At 36.7% G+C, this 21568-nt stretch overlaps 1 protein-coding gene and 1 non-coding gene across 3 annotated transcripts in view; both read left to right on the top strand.

Moving 5' to 3' along the window:
• Nucleotides 1–21568, top strand: part of LOC120636234 (nostrin) — a 106138-nt gene that overhangs the window by 62834 nt on the left and 21736 nt on the right. For both annotated transcript variants that reach the window (XM_039907611.1, XM_039907610.1), the window contains exon 2: nt 7183–7378. In XM_039907611.1, coding sequence (XP_039763545.1) covers nt 7298–7378 — 81 coding nt within the window. In that variant the 5' untranslated portion in view covers nt 7183–7297. The remainder of the gene's footprint in view (nt 1–7182; nt 7379–21568) is intronic.
• Nucleotides 11888–11959, top strand: Trnad-guc. Its single transcript has one exon. It is a non-coding gene; the product is annotated as a tRNA-Asp (tRNA).

Below are 21568 nucleotides of genomic sequence, written 5' to 3' on the forward strand. Positions count from 1 at the left end.
TTACATCATGCCATATGGACGTATTTGTAATCATCGAATCCCAATGATTTCCTGATTTGAACAGCTGATTTTCTATGAAGTTATACCAAAGTTTTTCTGGTCGTCGTGCACAAGAGGTCATGATCTACGGAAGTCAAATTTATTGTTAAAATCGATCGTATTGAGTTATCTCCAGCAGAATTCCTAATCTACTTGGGATACTACGAAATAACTGCTCTTGATACTTTCTGACTGACTGACTGATAACTTTGGTGAGTATCCCACGGCAATGAAGTTACCGTTGAAATGTATCAAAATTCGCGTTTTTTTAATCCACGCTAATCTCGGGAACTACCAGTAGAAAATAGAAAATCTTTTTTAACATTTGATATCCCAATATGGAGTCGAAGTACGCAATTCTTGTACGCAGGAGAAGAAGCGAAGGAACCGCTAGTCCTATGTTATAAAGTCCTAATAATAATTGCGCACGCGCACCTAAGTTCGCGACCGTTTGTGGCGGTTAACATTATGTAACGGCTCGGTCGAGGACCGGCCTCGCCGTACAAATCTTCTAATACTATCTGAACCTTTGTTTCGACACTAACTACCTACGATAAATGCCAACGGCTACTCTGTATAATTGTTTTCAATCTCAGACAATTCCTGGACTTTTCGATGGACAATACGGCAAAGGTGCCAAAAATCTCTAAAATTACTAAAATAGACAGGTCTTAAAATTGTGCTTTCATTTACCATAGCAAAGTTTTTGAATCTGATCCAATTTTGGATAGATGTATATTTTTTTAGACCTGATTTTATGTTAGTTTAGAACTAAATTTAACATAATCAGCACCAGTCTGAATTTAACTTGCATACAAACTTTCGATTTATTCATACTACTTAAAGAATTAAGTCGCCGATTGGCGCAGTGGACAGCGACGCTGCTTTCTGAGTCCTGAGTCTGTGGGTTCGATTCCGACACAACACAAGACCGGAAATCGTTTATATGATGAACATGAATGTTTCTCAGTGTCTGGGTGTTTATCTGTATATGATAAGTATTTATGTATATTATTCATGGATTTATTAATCAGTCATCTATACCCATAACACAAGCTATGCTTACTTAAGGGCTAAATTGTGGAATACTAATATTACTAGTAAAAAAGGGCTAATATCTTACTGTTATAGTATATATTAGTTTATTATTATTTTTTATTTTTTAATATTTAATTTATTATGTATTATTTTATTTGTGTAATCTAGTTTAAGTATTAGTATGTAGTTATTAGTATGTATTTTTTTTTTAATATGCACAACCTGCAGTATGTTATCCTTTTGTTTTCCTTATCCTAAGGTTGCCTGGAAGAGATCGCTACAAAGCGATAAGGCCGCCTTTTGTATACTTCTTCTGTCTGTGTTTTTTTTTTAATTCTTTTTTTGTATTTTTATTTGTGTGCAAATAAAGAGTATAAATAAATAAATAAATAAATAATATCCTAGTGATTAAGGCTTCGGCTTCCCTTGCGGGCCCGCCGAGTTCGATCCACGACACGCTCTTCTAACTTTACGGAGTTACGTGCGTTTTCAATTTAAAAAACATGAAGTAAGTAACCGGTAGGTTATCGAAAACACCGCAAGGAAACCTGCATGCCTGTGAGTTTTCCATAAGTATGTTCTCAAGGGCGTGGTAAGACAATCCGTTACCTTTCTCATTCTGAGCGAAGGCTTAGAGTGCCCCGTAGTTGGCCGGTAATGAGTTCTTGATGATGATTTTGATGATGATTTTGATGATGATTATTGGGTGATGACGGCAGGGAAGACGTCGTCCTTCCCAGAAAGTCAGTGCCACAATAAATAGGATATTTTAATCAAATCTATATAGGTAACATACCGACAGCAATACCTATCGGGTCCAATATATAAATATTTTTGATCTCCAATAAAAAAAATTCAAATTCAAATTCATTTATTTCAAGTAGGCCTACTTTATAAGCACTTTTGAAACGTCAAGTATGTATGTTTGTGTGACTCTACCACCGGTTCGGAAAGCAGATTCTACCGAGAAGACCCGGCAAGAAACTCAGTAGTTGCTGGCTGCTTCCATTCTACCTTGTCATTGAGGAATTCATCAAATGTATTGTAACCTCGCTGTACTAGATGTGTTTTTACACATTTTTTAAATGTATGCATTGGTAGGTCAAGAATTTCCTTAGGAATCATGTTGTAAAAGCGTATACTTAACCCCACAAAGGAGTTCTGCACCTTTCGCAGACTATATGCAGATAAAAAACAAGTGTCGGTAGTATTTTTCTCAGCGGCAACTAGGGACTGGTAGTAGTAACGTTCATTGGTAGACCATAATATAAATCAAATAACCTGATTTACGTTGATACCTGATAGGAAGTCATCCTTATTTGAGACAATAATGGCTTATATTTTACGACGAACCTGCAGTTTCTACATGTTTCTACATGTTTCTACATCTTTCTACATGTTTCTACATGTTTCTACATGGTTAGCACAGGTAGGAAACAAAAATTATATCCCCCGACTATATCCCCTGAAAAGGGATATAATTAACGTGTCCACCTGCTTAAGCACGGGAACATGGAAAAGGAGAAGTTCACCCCCGTATTTTCTATCATTTATTGATACACATTTTTTTGAATTCTTAACCATGCTTACTAAAAAAAACATTATTAAAAGTTTATAAAAAAGAATATCCACCCTCCGCTTACGGGACTTTTGAATGCTCAAGCAACCGGCTTGCGGCGGTCAAGACTCCAGAGTGAGGAACCTCCTCTCAATACGCGCCGTTTCAAGGTCTACTGTCTTCTGCATCCGACCCTTGATCCAACCAAGCGAAAGCCTCTTAAGATACACCTGTATATTATTACACATATATATTATTTGGATATTCTTTCCACTTATGCGCCAGTGCTCTGAGAGTTCATAAAGCTCTGGGAGAAGATAGATTTTTATCCTATTCCCGTGGATATCCCGAGATAATTGTCTTCTGCCCACGCTGGAAAAATATACAGTTGTGGGTTTGCTGTAATCATGCCCATGCGAGATACCAAGTATTTTATAATTATTTACTAATATTGGTAGATGGTTTGGTTATCGTAGAGGTAGTCTTACCGCACTGATAACGCTTTTACCTAGAAGAGTGGTTTTGTTGCCCAGTTCCGTCCACCAGAGACTGTAAGTCACTAGGTTTAATACACGGGCAGCTGAAATTTGCAATGTTGGTAGAAGTTAGACCCCATTGTACTTAATGATCAAAATGTAAGCTTCAGTGCAACCGCTAAGCGTCCGACACTTGTTTGTGTAATGGTTCTTTTGGTACATCGTGCACCAAGGTCGATTGTCATAAAGGTCCGAGCGAAGCAATCAAATCGACTTTCTAGCCAAACATTAAATTAAATGTTTTAATATAAAAAGACCACGGTATAAATTAAATATCAGAACTTGAGCAATCTGCCCGAACTTGTTTGCGATGTGATCTTGGGAGTTGAACAACTGACGTTATCTCAACGGTCATCAGTTAGCACTAAGGATGAAATTATCATGAGAGCGTTTAGCGGACACGTTACTCAATATACCTAATATATTATAAGTCTTTCTACGACACTGCTAATTGGGTAGCTCCGATGTCTCATCTTATGACTGCAAAATACTGTCATTAACTACATGAGCCTGATAACAAATCTGGGTCGTAGTTTCTCGGAATATTTCTTCGTGATCAAATCAGTAATATGAAGAGCTTAAGAATGTAGCTGCGAATCTAAAGTCGCTTCAATTGCCAAGCCCAGGCTACTGAGGATATAAGTAAGGTACTTAAATGTTTTAGTCATAAAAAGCCGCTTGACATATAGAGTGGACCCCAAGAGGCAATAAAAGAAGCGTGTGCAGAAGTAGACGTTACGTGTCATCATTTTGAAATAGACATTTGCCACTTTGACGTTGATAGCTAGGTGCTAGGATGCAGCGGGTTATCCTCCCACAATGAGAAGGGGTTAAGGCCGTAGTCCACCACGCTGGCCCAGTGCGGATTGGTAGACTCCACACATCTTTGAGAACATTATGTACAACTCACCGTTGAAGCATGTTATATTTATTCAGCTATACGAACATTGTAAATATTTTAGGGTATGCAGAGCTTTTGTGCATGTATGAAGTGCTCTTGTTGCACTGTCTATAGGCGATGGGCTTCAGATGGGCCAACTGCTTGGTCCGTCAACTATTACAAAAGTGTAGATTAACTCATTTATGAATTCACACGGGAGTTTTTAATGTGCTAAAACACATGATAGCGTCATTCTGTAACCGCTTTCTACTTATAATTTCTAACTTGGTTCATTCACAACTAAGTGTCCCCGTACACGGGCCACTGGCCAAAATCACAAAACGCTGCTCCGGCATATTGTTATTTATTATTTAATTATCGTTTATATACAAGAAATTGTGATACAAAAATATATATATGAAGTAAGCAAAGGAAGGCTTCTCTCTATAAGAGACCTCTTCCAGCCACCCCAGGATTTGAGTAAGATGATTTTATAATGTGGTACAGGTCAAATACTACATAATTTATAATTAAGCGCTGTAAATACTCCGTTATTAGTAGTGACTACGATTTTGCGGCGCCTCTCTGTGCCTCTCTCCGGACACACACAAAAAATCCCAAAAAGTGTCCCAAGAATTGGTCTAGACGTCTGGTGACCCAAGTGTTGGCGCTTATTTAGCCCAACGGCTAAGTCTAGCATTTCAAAGGGGCAATAGCGCCAGCATTTTGGATAGCCCATAAGTGAACGCTTAGAAGGCTTATTTTACTTATAACTTAAAGTCTGATTTGTAAAGAAAAGCAAATAGAAAAAAATATATAATATAGGTAACGACTAAATATACAATATATCTTAACATTGTCTATTTTAATTTAGTAGTTATCATTAATGAGTGCACCATATTATGACATGCCTACTAACATATTTTCTGGATTGAGCGGCAGTGACTATTTGTAACGTATGGCGACCACCGCGGTTTAACCGGTTTTTACCGGTTGCGGCGTCTTGTGTTTTAACCGGTTGAGCCAGTGGCTCGTGTGCGGGAACTCTAATGTTTAAATGATGGTGCAGTGACCGATCTTGGCGGAGCAAATAGTGTTTTTGCTTTTTCAATAATTTTAAGGCAAAATATGCATAATCTTAAAATTAGGATTTCTCATAACTTTCTTATAAAGTCAAACTTTATTCTCAAATTTGACTTTATCATTCTTCAGCCTTTCTCCCATGAATGGGGAGAGTTATACTCAGCCCAGGTACATAAATCTGTACCTACAATGCTGTCAAATTACTTAGTTAAGATTAAGAGCAAGCCATGACCGGATTCTGTTTCAGAACGTTGCAAGTTAAAACGCGACCTAAAATAAGACCACTTTTTTTGCAATTTTGAGTTGCATAAATAAAATTACCCATCATCATCATCATCACATCAACCGATAGACGTCCACTGCTGGACATAGGTCTTTTGTAGGGAGTTCCAAGTTCCACGATTCTGAGCCGCTTGGATCCAACGGCTACCTGCGACGCGCTTAATGTCGTCTGTCCACCTCGTTGGGGGTCGACCAACGCTGCGCTTACCAGTACGGGGCTGCCATTCCAGCACCTTGGGACCCCAACGTCCATCCTTTCTCCGAACTATGTGCCCGGCCCATTGCCACTTAAGCTTCGCGACTCGTTGAGCTATGTCGGTAACTTTGGTTCTTCTACGAATCTCCACATTACCGTAAAATTACCCATAACCAAAATAAAAATTAAATGTCACAAATCACTAAATGGAATGGTATAGAATGGACACGGTGGATATTTGTTATATATATGTAATGGACAAATATCCACCAGTATTTCCTGTTCGATGGACGTCGATGAATAACAACGAACGTTAGGACGACATGATTCTTTATACCGACATTGCGAATCATCGTAGTTACGTCTAAGTTAATTAGATTAAGCATAGAGTAAACAGAAGATGAACGGAACCCTCAGCCCTATTTTCATAATCTTTCTCTGTCATAAAACAAGAAAAAAAAATTTATATATCTAATATTTATAGTAACATTAATTAAAGAACATTCATATAGATTTATCATTACGAACATATGTATTTTTTTTTTATTATTAAAACTCAATAAGTTTGATTGTAAATTTCGCTGTATTCTAACTTTTTATTGTAATGTAAGAATTTTAGAAATCCATTTGTGGCATAATATAACTCCGTCAAATTTTTTTTTATAGTCTCTGCACTATAACCTTACTTAGTAGGTACGGTATAAGATGGCACGCCTCGAAAGCTCGATCTAACTGGCAAGCGCTTTACTTCCTCGTTTCTATTACGCACCGTAAAGATCTGGAATAGCCTTCCGGGTTCCGTTTTCCCCACCACTTATAAGACTTCTGGCGTGTTGGAGGCAAGTGCGCTTCAACCATACGCTGCATTATCCGGTGTGAATGTCAAAATATGCAAAACTATAATTGACTGTGACATTTCGGCATTCGAAAACTATCATCAGAATGAATTGTATTAAGTCCCCATCAAATTCAAATTCAAAAAATCTTTATTTACAGACACTTATGAGGCGTTCATACGTATACATAATTTGATGGCCGACTGGCCGGTGGGCAGCGACCCAGCTTTCTGAGTCCAAGGCCGTGGGTTCTATCCTCACAACTGGAAAATGTTTGTGTGATGAAAATTAATGTTTTTCAGTGTCTGGGTGTTAATCTGTATATTATAAGTATTTATGTGTGTTATATTCATAAAAATATTCATCAGCTACCTTAGTACCCATAACACAAGCTACGCTTACTTTGGGGCTAGCTGGCGATGTATTTATTGTACGAGTATATCTATTTATTATTAATTATTTGTTTATAATTATTGTAAGGTGATGGTGATAATAAAATGAATGAGTAGTGATAGTCCAGTGGGGTTGAGCTCGTCGTCACTTTCGGGGGGCCGAGTTTGAATCCCAGCACGCACACCTCTAACTTTTCTTAGTAATGTGCGTTTGAAGTAATTAAAATATCACTTGCCTCAACGGTAAGGAACTCGTAACATCGTGAAGAAACCTGCAAGCCTGAGAGTTCTACATAATGTTCTCAAATTAAAAATATTAAAATGTTATTTTGATTGTTGCAGGACCTTCAGCAGCACAAGCGGCAGTAGCAAGGAAGCCATTGGTAATGCGGCGTCCCGGCAAGAGGCGGAGGATGGTGCGGCTGTGAGTCGCGAGGCTTCCAAGCCAACCGCCGGCATGGACCGCTGGCAAACCACGTTAGAGGAGATGATCCATCTGCGCCCATCTAATAACCACGCCTTCAAAGATAATTATTGGGTAAGCCTCTTTTAATTATACTACATCTTTTTCATCGTTGGGATAGGCAGTGCTTTTGCGCATGTATGAAGTGCACGCCACTGACTGCTGGACATAGGTCTTTTTAGGGTGTTCCACAATCCACGGTCCTGGGCCGCTTGCCTCCAGCGACTCCCAGCGATTCGCCTGATGTCTGTCCACCTCGTTGGCAGCCGCTGCGTTTACTGGTGCGGGGTCGTCATTCCTGCATCTTAAGACCAAAACATCCATCGGTTCTCCGAGCTATGTGCCCCGCCCATTGCCACTTCAGCAGCGCGACTAGCTATGCTATGTCGGTAACTCTAGATCTTCTAGGATCTCCTCATTTCTGATTTGTTCACGTAGCAAACTCTTTGCATAGCTCTCACCCGCTGAGTGACTCTACGACTCTGCGACTCTGCCTTCTTATGAGGTCCATCGTAAGCGACCATGTATCGGATCCGTAAGTTTACTGTAAGCAAGCGTTACTTTGCGGAAATCCATTTAAAGCCAATAATAACCACATCTTTAAAGATAATTCTTGGGTAAGGTTTCATTAGTTTGCTCTACATCTCTCGTCGTTGGACAACAGGTGTTACTTTGCCGAAATCCATGTATCCATAACCCATAGTATGTATCTCCACAAAGTTTAACATACTTATTCGTGGAATTTTTTTTTAAGAAACAATTCCGTCTTTACTATTTTTGCGTAACTTGAACAATTCTCGCAACAAACGCCACCAGGAATCTTTTTTCACGTTTTTACAACTCTCTTCATTAATTCTCCGCTCCTATTAGTCGTAGCGAGATGTTTTATTCGTTGGATTGATTATCCAAGAAAAAAAAATCTTTTCGAACCAGTAATTATTACCTTAAGCGCCATTCAAACAAACCCTTCAGCTTCATTATATTGAGAATAGATTGAGACGTAGCGTGTCGAGCCAATTTCAAGCCAAAAAAAAGAACTGGCGACGCATCAGCCGTCTGTAATACACGAACCATCGAGTGTCTTTTGTCATATTAGTAACTCAACATTTTAATAGTCATGAGACGTTCGTTCTTCCCATGCAACACATTTCTCAAACTGCATTAAGTATGATGATTCATTGTTGACGTAACCGCAAACAAAAAAAAACAATTAAAACTATTATTATTGTTCTCTTGCCGCAACGCGTTACATCGCGAACGCCAGTGAAAGTGACTTAATTGGGGTAAAAGTTTACTCCATCAAACACAGTTGGGAGTGAAAGGATTTTTGGTAGCATACACGATAAACTGTGTCAAGGAAGCCCAGTTGTTGCGGCTTCCTGCCTTGGTCAAGCTGGCAAACGTCGAGGTAGCATCTCCCATTCGTTTTTGAAGTTATACTTCTTTTGGCGCGTTAGGGAAAATGATGAGAGTAAATTTTTACGATACGCGCGCACACCGTCCCAAAGAACCGACACCCTGAAGTTAGCTATAAGGTTTGACAGTGTACACTTTGAATTGTTAAAGTCTGCGGCTTAAATTGTACAAAAATGTCAAATTTTAATGTTGAGTGAAACTTAGTTGTCCGATAACGATTCCATTATTGTTACAAATTAAATTTTGTTTATTATTTCCATTTCTTTAATTATGTAGAAATATTTTTTGTGATACTTAAATAAACTTTATTTAACTACGAAAGAAATGTTTATTATAACGCACTATGCGTTATAATAAACATTTCTTTCGTTTTTTTATAGTTATTCGTTTTTTTTAAAACTTAGAATAAGGCAAAAGGTAAAATTTTTGAAAAGATTTTATTTAGCTACGCCAAAGTAGAACTTCTAACGCGTGTACACAAGAACACGCACGTTTTTTAATTTATTAACTACTATCTGTTGCCCGCGACTTCGTCTGCGTTTGTTTTTGTTTTTGTAAGGCACGCGGCATTCAATTTAGGTGTAATTTTACGAAATTTTTAAGTTATGTATTCTTTTATAAAAAAAGATTTGGTGTAGTTTATAAAAAAAAATCACATAATAAACAATATCTAAAAAGAACTGTATAATCAATGTCAGCTCCTCCTTTCACTTACAAAGTATAGTAATCGTTAAAGGAAGAATCGAAATCGCATTTCATATGCTAGACGTAATGAAGAACATCTCTGACAACTTTTATTTAGTCCTATCACTGTGGGTCATAAATGTGGGTATAAAGCCTTAAATGACGGGTTTGCTGCCACCCGCTGAGGAGTTCTGTCCTCTATCTCCAATCACGTTCATCAGATCTACGCAAAATTAAACAGACATTATAACCTCTAAAGTACAAAAGTAATTATTTAAATCAGTTATAATTTGACGGCGTTATGGTGTAAAATCGTCAAACATTTTCGTGCCCTCTCCCAAAAGAACTGAGCTTAATTTCGGGATAAAAAGCATCCAATATTACTTCTAATACCTTCAGGAATATGTGTACAAAGTTTCATGATGATCGGCTTAGTAGTTTTTGCGTGAAAGCGTAACAAACAAACTTACATTCACATTTATATTATTAGTAAGGATTATTATTATTGTGCCCAGCGCTTGACGCTCATCACACAGTAGTAGTAAAGTGTTTTGTGAAAAGGCTCGTCCGGGGAACTGGCCCAGAGCGGATTAGTGGTCTTCCAACGTAAATACGTTTTAGGAACATTATGGAGAACTTTTTACAAAACGAGTAGTTTTTTCTGATTGCTAATAGAATTTGAAAAAATTCCTCGCCGCAAACGAGTTTTATACAAACCCTGAGGTAGACAGTGCTTTTGTGAATATGTTATGCACGTCACTGATCGCATATCTACCCTAACAACCCATCTGCTTGTAGTCTGCCGATTCGGAGAACAAAACGAAAAATATATTTGAATTTAAAAAACCTTATTGAGGGAGTTGTGGGAAAATATGTAACCCGCCATTTTGTAGCAGTCGCCATCTTGGATCGAGTTTCACCAAACAGCTAAGAACACTCCCGACTATTACACCTTTGAAACAAAAAATGACAAAATGAAAATACGTTTATCAGTTGGGGAGCTACGATTCTAAAGACAGACACAGACACACGTCAAAGTTATAACACCCCGTCGTATTTGCGTCAGGGTTAATAATTGCGCGTTAAAAAGTAACAGAATATGCAGGTATAGGTACTTAGCGGCCATAGAAGACAGCGGAAGTTAGTTCACGTTTGGAGTTTATTTTGATTCACGACACCCCAAGTGGTTTCGAGTTACACCCTTGACCTTGTAACAACGTCATACTTTTATTCCTTTATACCATTGGTCCGGCTAGCTAAAGCACTGATATTCCCCATATTTTTCTACGCTTCGGAGACGTGGACCCTGAGGGAGACTGAGAAGAAAAGAATAGATGCTCTTGAGATGTGGTGCTGGAGGAGAATGTTGGGAGTGACCTGGAACATGTTTCGTACAAACGAATCAATTCTTGACGAACTCAGAATCAAACAGCGCCTTTCTTCTGCAGTTCAGGTGCGAATTCTTAGTTTCTTCGGTCACGTGTCCAGGCGTAATGACGTGTCCATTGAGCGACTTGTGGTTCAAGGTAAAGTAGAAGGTACCAGAGCACGCGGAAGATCACCGATGAGATGGACGGACCAAGTGAAGGCCACAATCGAGGCTCCTCTACATGAATGCGCAAGAAAGGCATCCGTTAGAGAAGAGTGGCGAAGTATTGTCAAGCGAGCCACAAAACCCAGATGACGACCACGACCAGTCTGTCAAGACTGAAACGACTAAGAAGAAGAAGAAGATACCATTGGTTGTTTGAAGTTATCCGGCGGGCTATCCTGTTAGGCAGTATGGTAGTCATACCCCAAATCGGTTTCTACAAGACATCGCACCAGAGTACGAAATCGATTAGCGGTACGTCTTTGTCGACAGGGTGGTAGCTAGCCACGGCCAAAGCCTCCCTCGAAACCAGAGACAATTCAGAATTTATAAATTCCCAAATTACCCTTGCTCGGTAAAATGATTAAAGTACATACTCTTAATTACTTTTAAAAAATGCGCGAGAAACACATCCTACTGTCATAGTTGAGCCACAATAAACCATAGATTTAAGACTAAGAGCCGGCCAATATTAAATTTTAACTTAATTAGTTCACGCGGGTGAAACCGCGGGAAACAGCAAGTCTGGTATATAGGCAAGTGTAGGTACTGTCTGTAGGTAGAGTAATAAAGGAAACTAAATTTTTGTAAATGAATGTTTTTTTATTAGTAGGAATTATAATGTCATTGTTCAAGCACTCGGACACATTTTTTTTTTAATGGCTACTATTGCCCTATTTCCAATCTCACCTGGTTGTAAGTGGTCATGCAGTCTGAGACGGTACGGGTAACCAGTTAGAGGTATTGCAGTTATGTGACACCCTCACCCCTAATCGGTTTCTTTGTACGCGATCGATATCTCTTGGCGGCACGTCTTTGTTAACAGGAGGGTATCGAGCCGCGAGCCGTAGTTTCCTATAAGAGACTCCATAAATTGGATGTAGCTCTCATGATCCTCGGTAGTATAGTGGTCAGTATCCCCGCCTGTCACGCGGGAGACCGGGGTTCGATTCCCCGCCGGGGAGAGGCAACTTTTTATTTTATCTTTTTTTGTATAGTTTCTTAAAGTTGTGTTTTAAATTTTTAGCATATATATTTGTATAAAATCTATCTTGGTAGGTTTCATTTTATCACTCTTACTTATATTTCTTGAGTTCTGCCCTACGTTGCAGAGGGTCAGCAATGCATATCATATCTATTCTGAAATTATTCTAATCAATGTATGTAAAAAAAATTAAACCAACTGTATTGCAACATTTAAGTAATGCAATCTATTTGTGTACCAAAGAAAGATACGCAGTTTCTATTAGATTACATATTTTTCAGTTATTTTGATTTAAAAATAAAACGAAGAAATTTCACCGAATTTGATGATTTTATTTCGATAGTCCATATATCAAAGTATATAATACAACCCAGATCGGGTTGGACATGACACCTCAATCAGAACCAAAAAAAAAATTTTGGAGTAGCCCCGTGTCTCGCAGAGCACGTTAACCGGTTTGTCTTAGTACTAATTTCAAATTTGTATTTATTCAAATTTCAAAATAGTAATTTTTCTCAGTATTCAAATTCAAATTCAAATTCAAATTCATTTATTTCAAGTAGGCCTACTTTATAAGCACTTTTGAAACGTCAAGTATGCATGTTTGTGTGACTCTACCACCGGTTCGGAAAGCAGATTCTACCGAGAAGAGCCGGCAAGAAACTCAGTAGTTGCTCTTTTCCAACATCAACATTTACAATCATTTTGCTATCTTGCGGGAGATGAGAGCGAGGCTGGCTGCTTCCATTCTACCTTGTCATTGAGGAATTCATCAAATGTATAGTAACCTCGCTGTACTAGATGCGTTTTTACACATTTTTTAAATGTATGCATTGGTAGGTCAAGAAATTCATTCAAAATTCTTTATTGCGGACTGCGGGCTGCAGTGGCTGTACATACATCCGTATTCCTTTATATTTAAAAATACATGCTTAGAATGACATGAATGAATGTGCCATTTATAGTCAATAAAAAATGGAAAAAAAAATGCAAATTATTAGATTTAATTATAAATTCAGAGAAAAATAGCATTAATTGGTGATTAATTTTGGAGCGGCCATTATTTATCCGATAATTATTGTTGAATTGCCCCATGCCCATGACTATTATTAGAGAAAGTTCAATCACTATTATCTGAACATTCAAAACTGGACCAAGAAAGTTGCGAAATGTTTCTAGCATACCTGTGCATTTATAAGCAATAAAAAAAAAAGATTATCCACATCATATTTCATGGCGTTTCAAATCAAACGATTGCTAAGAAGATTTACTAAAAAACTATATCAACAACTCTGATTATTACAAATCTACTAGTTTTATTATAATTTTGAGCTAAATTTAATTTAAAACTAATGCAGATTGCAGTATACTATGTTTAATACTTTTCACATTACCTCTTAACAGCGCAATCTGGATTTTAGAAAATGTATTTTTCTTATTTATTTTACATTAAATTCGAATAATATATAATAAAAGTAGTAAATTAGTAATAATCAGAGTTGTTGATACAGTTTTGTAGTTTATCTTCTTTAGAATCGTGTGATTTGAAACTCGATTAAACGAAAATGCGGCACGATAAAGAAACAATCACATAAATCTTATAGGAAGAGAATGAGATACCTATTATATAAGAATACATTAAAAGTCTCTCATAGGCTACTGTTCAGATTTTTCACTTTAAATGCATCATTCATAATAATATATTTTATTATGAATATATATTTTTCGGAAAGCACACGACTTCAAAAATATATCATCCATTGCGACAGAGGTCGCAAATGGTAAACTTATTTGAAACAGTTAGAAACTTATTAGAAAACGATAAACTTATTAGAAACATTGACTGACGACTACATGAATAAGGTACCTTAGGTAACAGAAAAAGTTGTCAAGTCGCTACAACTCTCCACAAATAAGAAATTTTCCGAGTTAGGAACTTAGGTTCCATTTAGACAGGCAGCTTTTATCCGTATTGGATAGAAGCAGGCGTTATTTTGCGGAAATCCATGATTTATTATGAAAATCAAGCTTAATTTGCTATATTCTGCGAATTGCAGGAGAATCAACAGAGAACAGATCTCGGTGTGGAGTATGAAGTCAAAGTCAAAGTCAAAGTCAAAAATATCTTTATTCAAGTAGGCCCACAGGTGGCACTTTTGATGCGTACATAAGAATTACACGGTAGTGATATAAGGGTACAATGAATAATTGTAAAGTCAACATGACCTGAGGATGCTCCGGTTTCGGAGCGAAACGTGCGTAGAGGGTACATTGCCAAAGATCTGTTAGGTGTGGAGTACACGGGTTGAAGAAATTATAAATTACACCACACAGATTCTCCTGTATTTTGCGGAGTAGAGCAAATTAAGCTTAATTGGCATAATATAGCTTTTATCCGTCTGCACCAAAAGGATTTTGCAGGTGTATCTGATGTCCGGTTTTACTATCGATGAACAAGGCAATGCGTAAGCGAGTAACACCTAGTCTAAGGAGATTCCTAGGCATACACTTACCTTTCACCAATCAATTTTTAATGGGCAACTCATATAACTTAACTTGTCTACGATTCTTGCCACAAGTTTTTATATTTTTTCGTATCGGTTATGACAAATATCATAATACTAACGATACAGTATTTTGCTTTTTCTGATGCCATTACCCGTTGCAAGCTAGTTGCTATTAAATGGTATATCGTAACAAAAATGTACTTAGTGAAGACTGCAAAGAATACTGCAGTTCAGCGATAGACCGTGACGATTTTTTTGCGATTGATCGGAGCGACAGATCGTCCTATGTTTTGTGTTTTTATTCTTCATTATCATGTACATAGAATATTTCATTGAGTGAGGATAAACCAAAAACAAACAAACATTTTGGCATTTATAATATTAGTATTGATATAACAGTACACGCGAGTAAAATCGTGGGGAACAGCTATAGCGATATGAATTGTCCGCAATGGAGCACCGATCAATCCATTTCTACGTTATAATGTCGGTACCACACTTCCCGCGACACCGGAAGTCAACATAGCACTCGTCATTCCACTCACGATGTCGACGAAATCGCCTTAACTCTCATTTCATGTCACACGAATATGAATCTTAACGCCTTAAATTTAAGTCACATAACAGTACGCGGTGAAAGCCTATGGTGTAAAGAAAGTTAAAGCGCGTTGCAGTATATGGTTTATATATAGCTTCATATACAATCATTTAATCCATTGATGTATTCCGTTTTGGCGCGTGACTGACGACAGCTAAAGAATTTATTGTGAGTGACGTGAATAATATATAAGCACATCTGTATTTATATTACTGTGTATGTTTATAAATGGTTATACTAGACCAATTTACTTTCTAAGTACATTTTTCCTGTACAAAAATTTCATCCTCTATTCTAAAACAGTATTTAATTCGCGCGCGCGGTTACTACAGGTTAAATCAAAATGTTTAATCGTCTTTCCCCTATTACTGCAAAAAATTCCCTATCTGAATCGTATTTTGTCTACAACTTTGGGTTTAATTTCTTTTATTGCAGAAAAAGCGTTATTTTCTATTTGCCAGTTTATGAAAGGCCCGTCCAAATTTTATTTTTCTGAGATTAACAAAGCGGAACAAACAGACAGACTCCAACAAAAGTTTTTAAAATATTTTTTTTTGTTATACCTATGTACCGTATACTTTTTTATGTACTTTTTTACTTATTTACTTATTATAGTTATATAGTAAACGCTTTTATTATGACGTTACATATGTATTTATTTGTTTAAATTTTTTTGTCTGTGCGTTTCTACTTTGGTTCCGAATTGGCCCCAATCGGTTCAGCTAATGCAAGACTGAACTAAGTCTAAAACTAACTGCAGTGATGTAGTAAGAAACCTTAGCCAAACATTTTCAAATTTAAAAATGGCGCTATACAGCCGCCATATTATAATTTTATTCAGTCAAAGCTAGTGGGAAAGGGGTTCTAATAAAATCCCATAGATATTCAAATAAATAAATATATAATATAATATGTTTTATGGGTAGTAAGATGGCTGATGAATATTTTTATTGAAAATATACTTATAATATACAGATAAACACACAGACACTGAAAAGCATTCATATGCCTGGGTGTTCATAAAAATATTCATCAGTCATCTTAGTACCCATAACTCAAGCTACGCTCACTTTGGGGCTAGATGGCGATTTGTGTATTGTCGTAGTATATTTATAATTTATATTAAGTATTCATACATAAAAATTAACCTAAAAAAATTACAGTTTTTAGGCAGTCGCGTTTAAAGCAGACGAGAAGACTAAATTGAAGGTCGGTTGAAGTTGAGAGTATACAAAAACGTGTCTAGATCACGTTTGAAACTATTTCGCCTAATTAGCAATTAACTAGCAAATACCTATTATAAATGTTTTTTCATTTAACTTAAGAGTAAAAAAAGATAATGGATAGAAGCAGGCGTTCCTTTTCGTAAATCCATGATATATTATGAAAATTAAGCTTAATTTGCTATAGTCCGCGAAAAGAAGGAGAATCTGTATGGTGTAATTTATAATTTCTTCAATCCTTATACTCCACACCAAACAGATCTTCGGCAATGTACTCTCTACGCACGTTTCTCTCCGAAACTGGAGCATCCTCAGGAGATGTTAACTTAAAAATTATTCATTATAGTAGTAAGAAAAGAAAGCTGGCAATTGAGTGGTCACGGGTCAGATCCTCGGATCTCCTAGAATTTCTGAATTGCTAGCATCTGTCGCTAATACCTGAAAGTACAAACATCCATACACTATCCATCTATACAAACTTTCGCATTGGTAGGAGTAGTATAAAATAAAATAGTTTTCCAACATCAAAAGATAAGCAATAAAATGGCTGTTCCATTTTTATGGTTAGATTTACAGCCGGTTGGCGCTGGGCGCAGTGACTCTGCTTTCTGCGTCCACGGCAGTGGTTTCAATTCAGACAACTGGAAAAATGCCATCCCAATTCCCGATGGTTCAGATCTGTTTCATTTTAAAATGACAGTTTAATATGTGTTAATATTTATCCTAGTTTCACCTAGGATAGTCTCTGAAACAAGGATTATAATAATTGACGTCCGATTGGCGCAGTGTGCAGCGACCCTGCTTTCTGTGTCAGAATGTTTGTGTGGTGAACATGATTTTTTTTCAGTGTCTGGGTGTTTATTAAAAGTATTTATGTATGCCATTTACATGGTCCGTCAATTGCAACCATAAAAAGAGACAGTCTTCCGCGCTTAACCTTTCATCATCATCATATCAACCCATTACCGGCATACTACAGGGCACGGGTCTCCTGCCACAATGTAAAGGGGTTAAGGCCGTAGTCCACCACGCTGGCCCAGTGCGGATTGGTGGACTCCGCACACCATTGAGAACATTATGTAGAACTCTCAGGTTGCCTCACGATGTTTTCCTTCACCGTTCAAGCAAGTGATATTTTAATTACTCAAGACTTTTAAGTTAACCTTTATGTATCACCAATCAATCGCAGTGACACAAATTCCAATCGCACTCAACATATTTGGGTTAATTTCTCTGCGGTCCCATAGCCTGATCAGTCAAAATAATGATAGTATGTAATCTATTCATCAAGAGTAATGAGACAGCTGTTTCATAATATGGAGAGACAAAAAGAAAGTATCTACTTGAATATGACGAAAGGCGTAATGTTATGAATAATGCATTTGAATGGCGTCAAATAGAGCTTCGTTTTTAGGGTTCCGCATGTTATAGGTTTAAAGAAATTTATTTATTTATTTAAACAACTTTATTGCATAATAAAGGAAATACACAGGAACACTTACTTCAAAATAAATTATGTGCAAAAGGCGGCCTTATCACTAAAAGTGATCACGTCCAGGCTACCTTTTTACTAAAGGAATATAATTACATAGATTTACACACTATAAAAATACATAAATAATTAAATAAATTATTAATTAAATAATACCATCATATCAACCGATAGACGTCCACTGCTGGACATAGGTCTTTTGTAGGGAGTTCCAAATTCCACGGTTTTGTGCCACTTGAATCCAGCAGCTACCTGTCTAATGTCATCCGTCCACCTCGTCGGGGGTGGATCAATGCTGCGTTTACCAGTACGGGGCTGCCAATCCAGCACCTTGGGACCCCAACGTCCATCCCTCCTTCGAACTATGTGCCCCGCCCATTGCCACTTCAGCTTCGCGGCTCGTTGTGCTATTTTGGTAACTCTGGTTCTTCTACGGATCTCCACATTTCTGATTTAATCAGGTAGAGATACTCCGAGCATAGCGAACATAGTAATAATATATATAAATATATATGTTTATATAATTTATATACATAAATAACACATACATACACATATTTATAGTAACAAACAGTGCCTCCTTACACGATGTTAAAAATCGCAAAGGACTTGAGCGTCGAATGTCATCACGGAGTGCATTCCACAGCTTTTAACATTAGACATTAATTATTCTCAAAAGAAACGGTTTCACTTAATGAGAAATTTAAATGAACATAAAACAGTGGTAATATATTATCTGGTATCTAGTTAGTATGATTCAAAACTAGCAGCTTATACAAATAACAGCTTTTGGTAGTAGAATAAAATAAAAGGTGGCGCGTTTATAAGAAATTTAAACAATGCTTTTTTAGCTTATCTTTAAACGATTTAAAAGATATCTCGCAAAAAACTTTAGGTAGACTATTGTATAGTAGTGCTCCCTCAACTTGTTTTACTGCCATACTTAGTTCTAGCCTTGGGTAATCTTAATTTTTGTCTATTTCGTGTATTTAGATGTGATTAAGTTTTAAAAGTAATTAGTGTTTGTATGACTTCGGTAAGTATTTTTCTAACTATTTTGCATGTTTTATTTATAATACAACTGGCTAAGGGAAAGTATGTTAGTTTTTAGTTGGATAGCGAAAATCTAGTTGGAACAAGGTTTCCAAGAGTTTGTTTTGAGAAATTTGAATAATATTATAGGTTTGTATCACATGCACTTCTCCATATTTCTATGAGGTATTTTTATAAGGGGCTAACGAATGATTTGTAAATAATAGTGCGGAATTTCTTGTTTATACATCGGGTAGATCTACCAGGGCTCCAGTAAGTGATACTATCCTAGCTTGGATGTATTCTATATGATTACGCCACTTTAATTTAGAGTGTAAAACTAACTATGATAGCAACCCTAACCTTAACCACAGATTAGTATAATCAAATACTACGATACATGTATAACATTTTATAGCATTATCTATGGTTCTTACCTACATAGTTTTGCTGGTATTCGAAATGAACGTATGAAAAATTTACGTGCCCATTTAATTACGAATTAAAACCCATCTTCTCTTCACTCTCTCAATCTTCTCTTCTCTATCACTATGTAGTATGAAACAAAGTCTCTTCCCGCTTTTGTCTATTTATCAGCTAACTCCTTCTAAACCGCGAAACGTTTCTTATTGTCGCTTGCGCAAAATTGTAATAAAAGTACCTAAGTATACAGTCAGTTATTTGTCTTCGATACTTACTTTACACGACTAGCACTATTTTACACTGTTTGAAGCATTTATTTCATATGTTAATCTGGATTTAAGAATTGATTTAATATGTAGCATATTAAATACCGGTTCATCGGTTTTAAACATAAACATAGGTTTTACGTTAGTGTGAGTGCTCCCTTCGAATCGTAAACTATTATTTTAACGAAATGTTAAACTTTAATTGGCATTAATACTCACAAGTACAGTACTCAATATATTGATTAAACAATAGAAAATGTTGAAGGTCATCTCAACGATTAGTTACATCAGTACCGACCTACTTCCTTGCCACTTCTTGTAGGTAACCAATGAATATGCAGTAATCGTAATAATAAAAATCGCGTGCAATGAATAGCTCTGGAAATTCAATAACTTACTAGCTCTCCTTTTGTCTTGCTCTGCTCCGAGATTTCTTCTCATTAACATATTTGCTTACGGCAGCCTTAGTACGGTAGCACAGTTCGAAGCGTCCGCGTCAGTACTTTAGAGTTTCGAATGGAGTTCGTTTGTAGTTATTTCACGATGACGTAATAGGGATTACGTCATCGTGAAATAACTACAAAATTGCATTAAAAAGAAAACCCCTCACATAAACAGTGTTACTACCTTCCTGCTTTTCAATAATGTATAATTTCCAACTGTAGCCTGCCTGGACTTCTCGTGAATAGAGTTTTTGTAATTTCGAAACGCTATAATGTCTATTATAAGCATTGAATAAGAAAGAAAGATTTATTTTGAATAAGAAGCTGAATATAGTGGGTGAAATTTAATGACAAGTCATCATATTTTACTCTCCAAATAACCTTTTGCATATTAAGCATTTGTTTATTGTCCTTTGTCTTACCTAATTAATTGTACCTTTTAAAATTTATAAGTATAAGCACGATTAAATTGCACAACTTTGTGGTATTATTAAAACACTGACAATATTGATTGAGACAGGCTGCGAAAGCTTAACATATCCTTTCGTTTCCGCAATCTTGATCATTAAAAGTCACTTCGCAATATCCAACCGAAATTGGCACACATATGCAGTTTTAGAAATGTGTACACGAAAGTTACAGTGACTGCACTCGAAAAACATTGACGTTTGCGAGTCGTACTGTTTCGTACTAAAGGTAAGTACAGACACAGAGCGCCTGCGACGATCGTTGTTGAGATAGCAATAATGGCTGCGACAATTTACTACTAATCATTTATTACTGTCGATTGTTGCGACTAGTTTCACTGGACGCTATCTTATTCTCATCTATTTCGTATTGCCCTGCATCTGTAGCCATAAAATTTTAATAATATCATAGTTTGTCCATTTATTTTCTTCCGTTATAAATGAAAACAACTGGGAAGCTAAATAAGTATCGCTAGCGAATGTTATTTTTTATCGCAAAAGCAAGGGAAAATGCAAAAATGTTAAAACGCTTTAATTTTATTTGCGTGTTTGTTCTCATGTTTTTTTTTTATTTACGCCTTGTTATAATTTTCCTTAAATCTTTAAGGCGCCGATTGAGACAGATATCTCATTGAATACAAAAGTTATGATAAGGACCTAAATAAAGAGGTTGTTTTCTGATAAGGTTAAGAAAATTAAAAAAAAACATAAATTTTGTTTTTATTTAAATTCATACGAAAAATAAAATATTTGATAATACAAACACAAAATACCAAACCTTATGGCAAGAATTATAGAGAAGTTAGTTTATGTGAGTTGCGTATTGAAAATGGATTGGTGAAAGGTAAATGTATGCCTAGGAATCTTGTTTGATTAGGCGTTACTTACTCACACACAGGCTCACACGCACCCCGTCTGACTCTTACAGCTCTTGCTGTTCCAAGGTTTCTAGGGGCTCTTGCCCGATGCGATCAACAAAAGCCGAGATGTGTGTGTCCTCTCCTATGCGTGCGATTCATTGCTTTTAAACTGACACATGACAATACTTTCACTAAAGGTCACGATCGCCACGAATGTCAATCAGGATTAAGATTATCAAATAAATCTATTGAACAATCCCAATACTCCCATTTAAATT

The sequence above is a fragment of the Pararge aegeria genome, chromosome Z, assembly GCF_905163445.1.
Source record: "Pararge aegeria chromosome Z, ilParAegt1.1, whole genome shotgun sequence".
NCBI classification, from domain to species: domain Eukaryota; kingdom Metazoa; phylum Arthropoda; class Insecta; order Lepidoptera; family Nymphalidae; genus Pararge; species Pararge aegeria.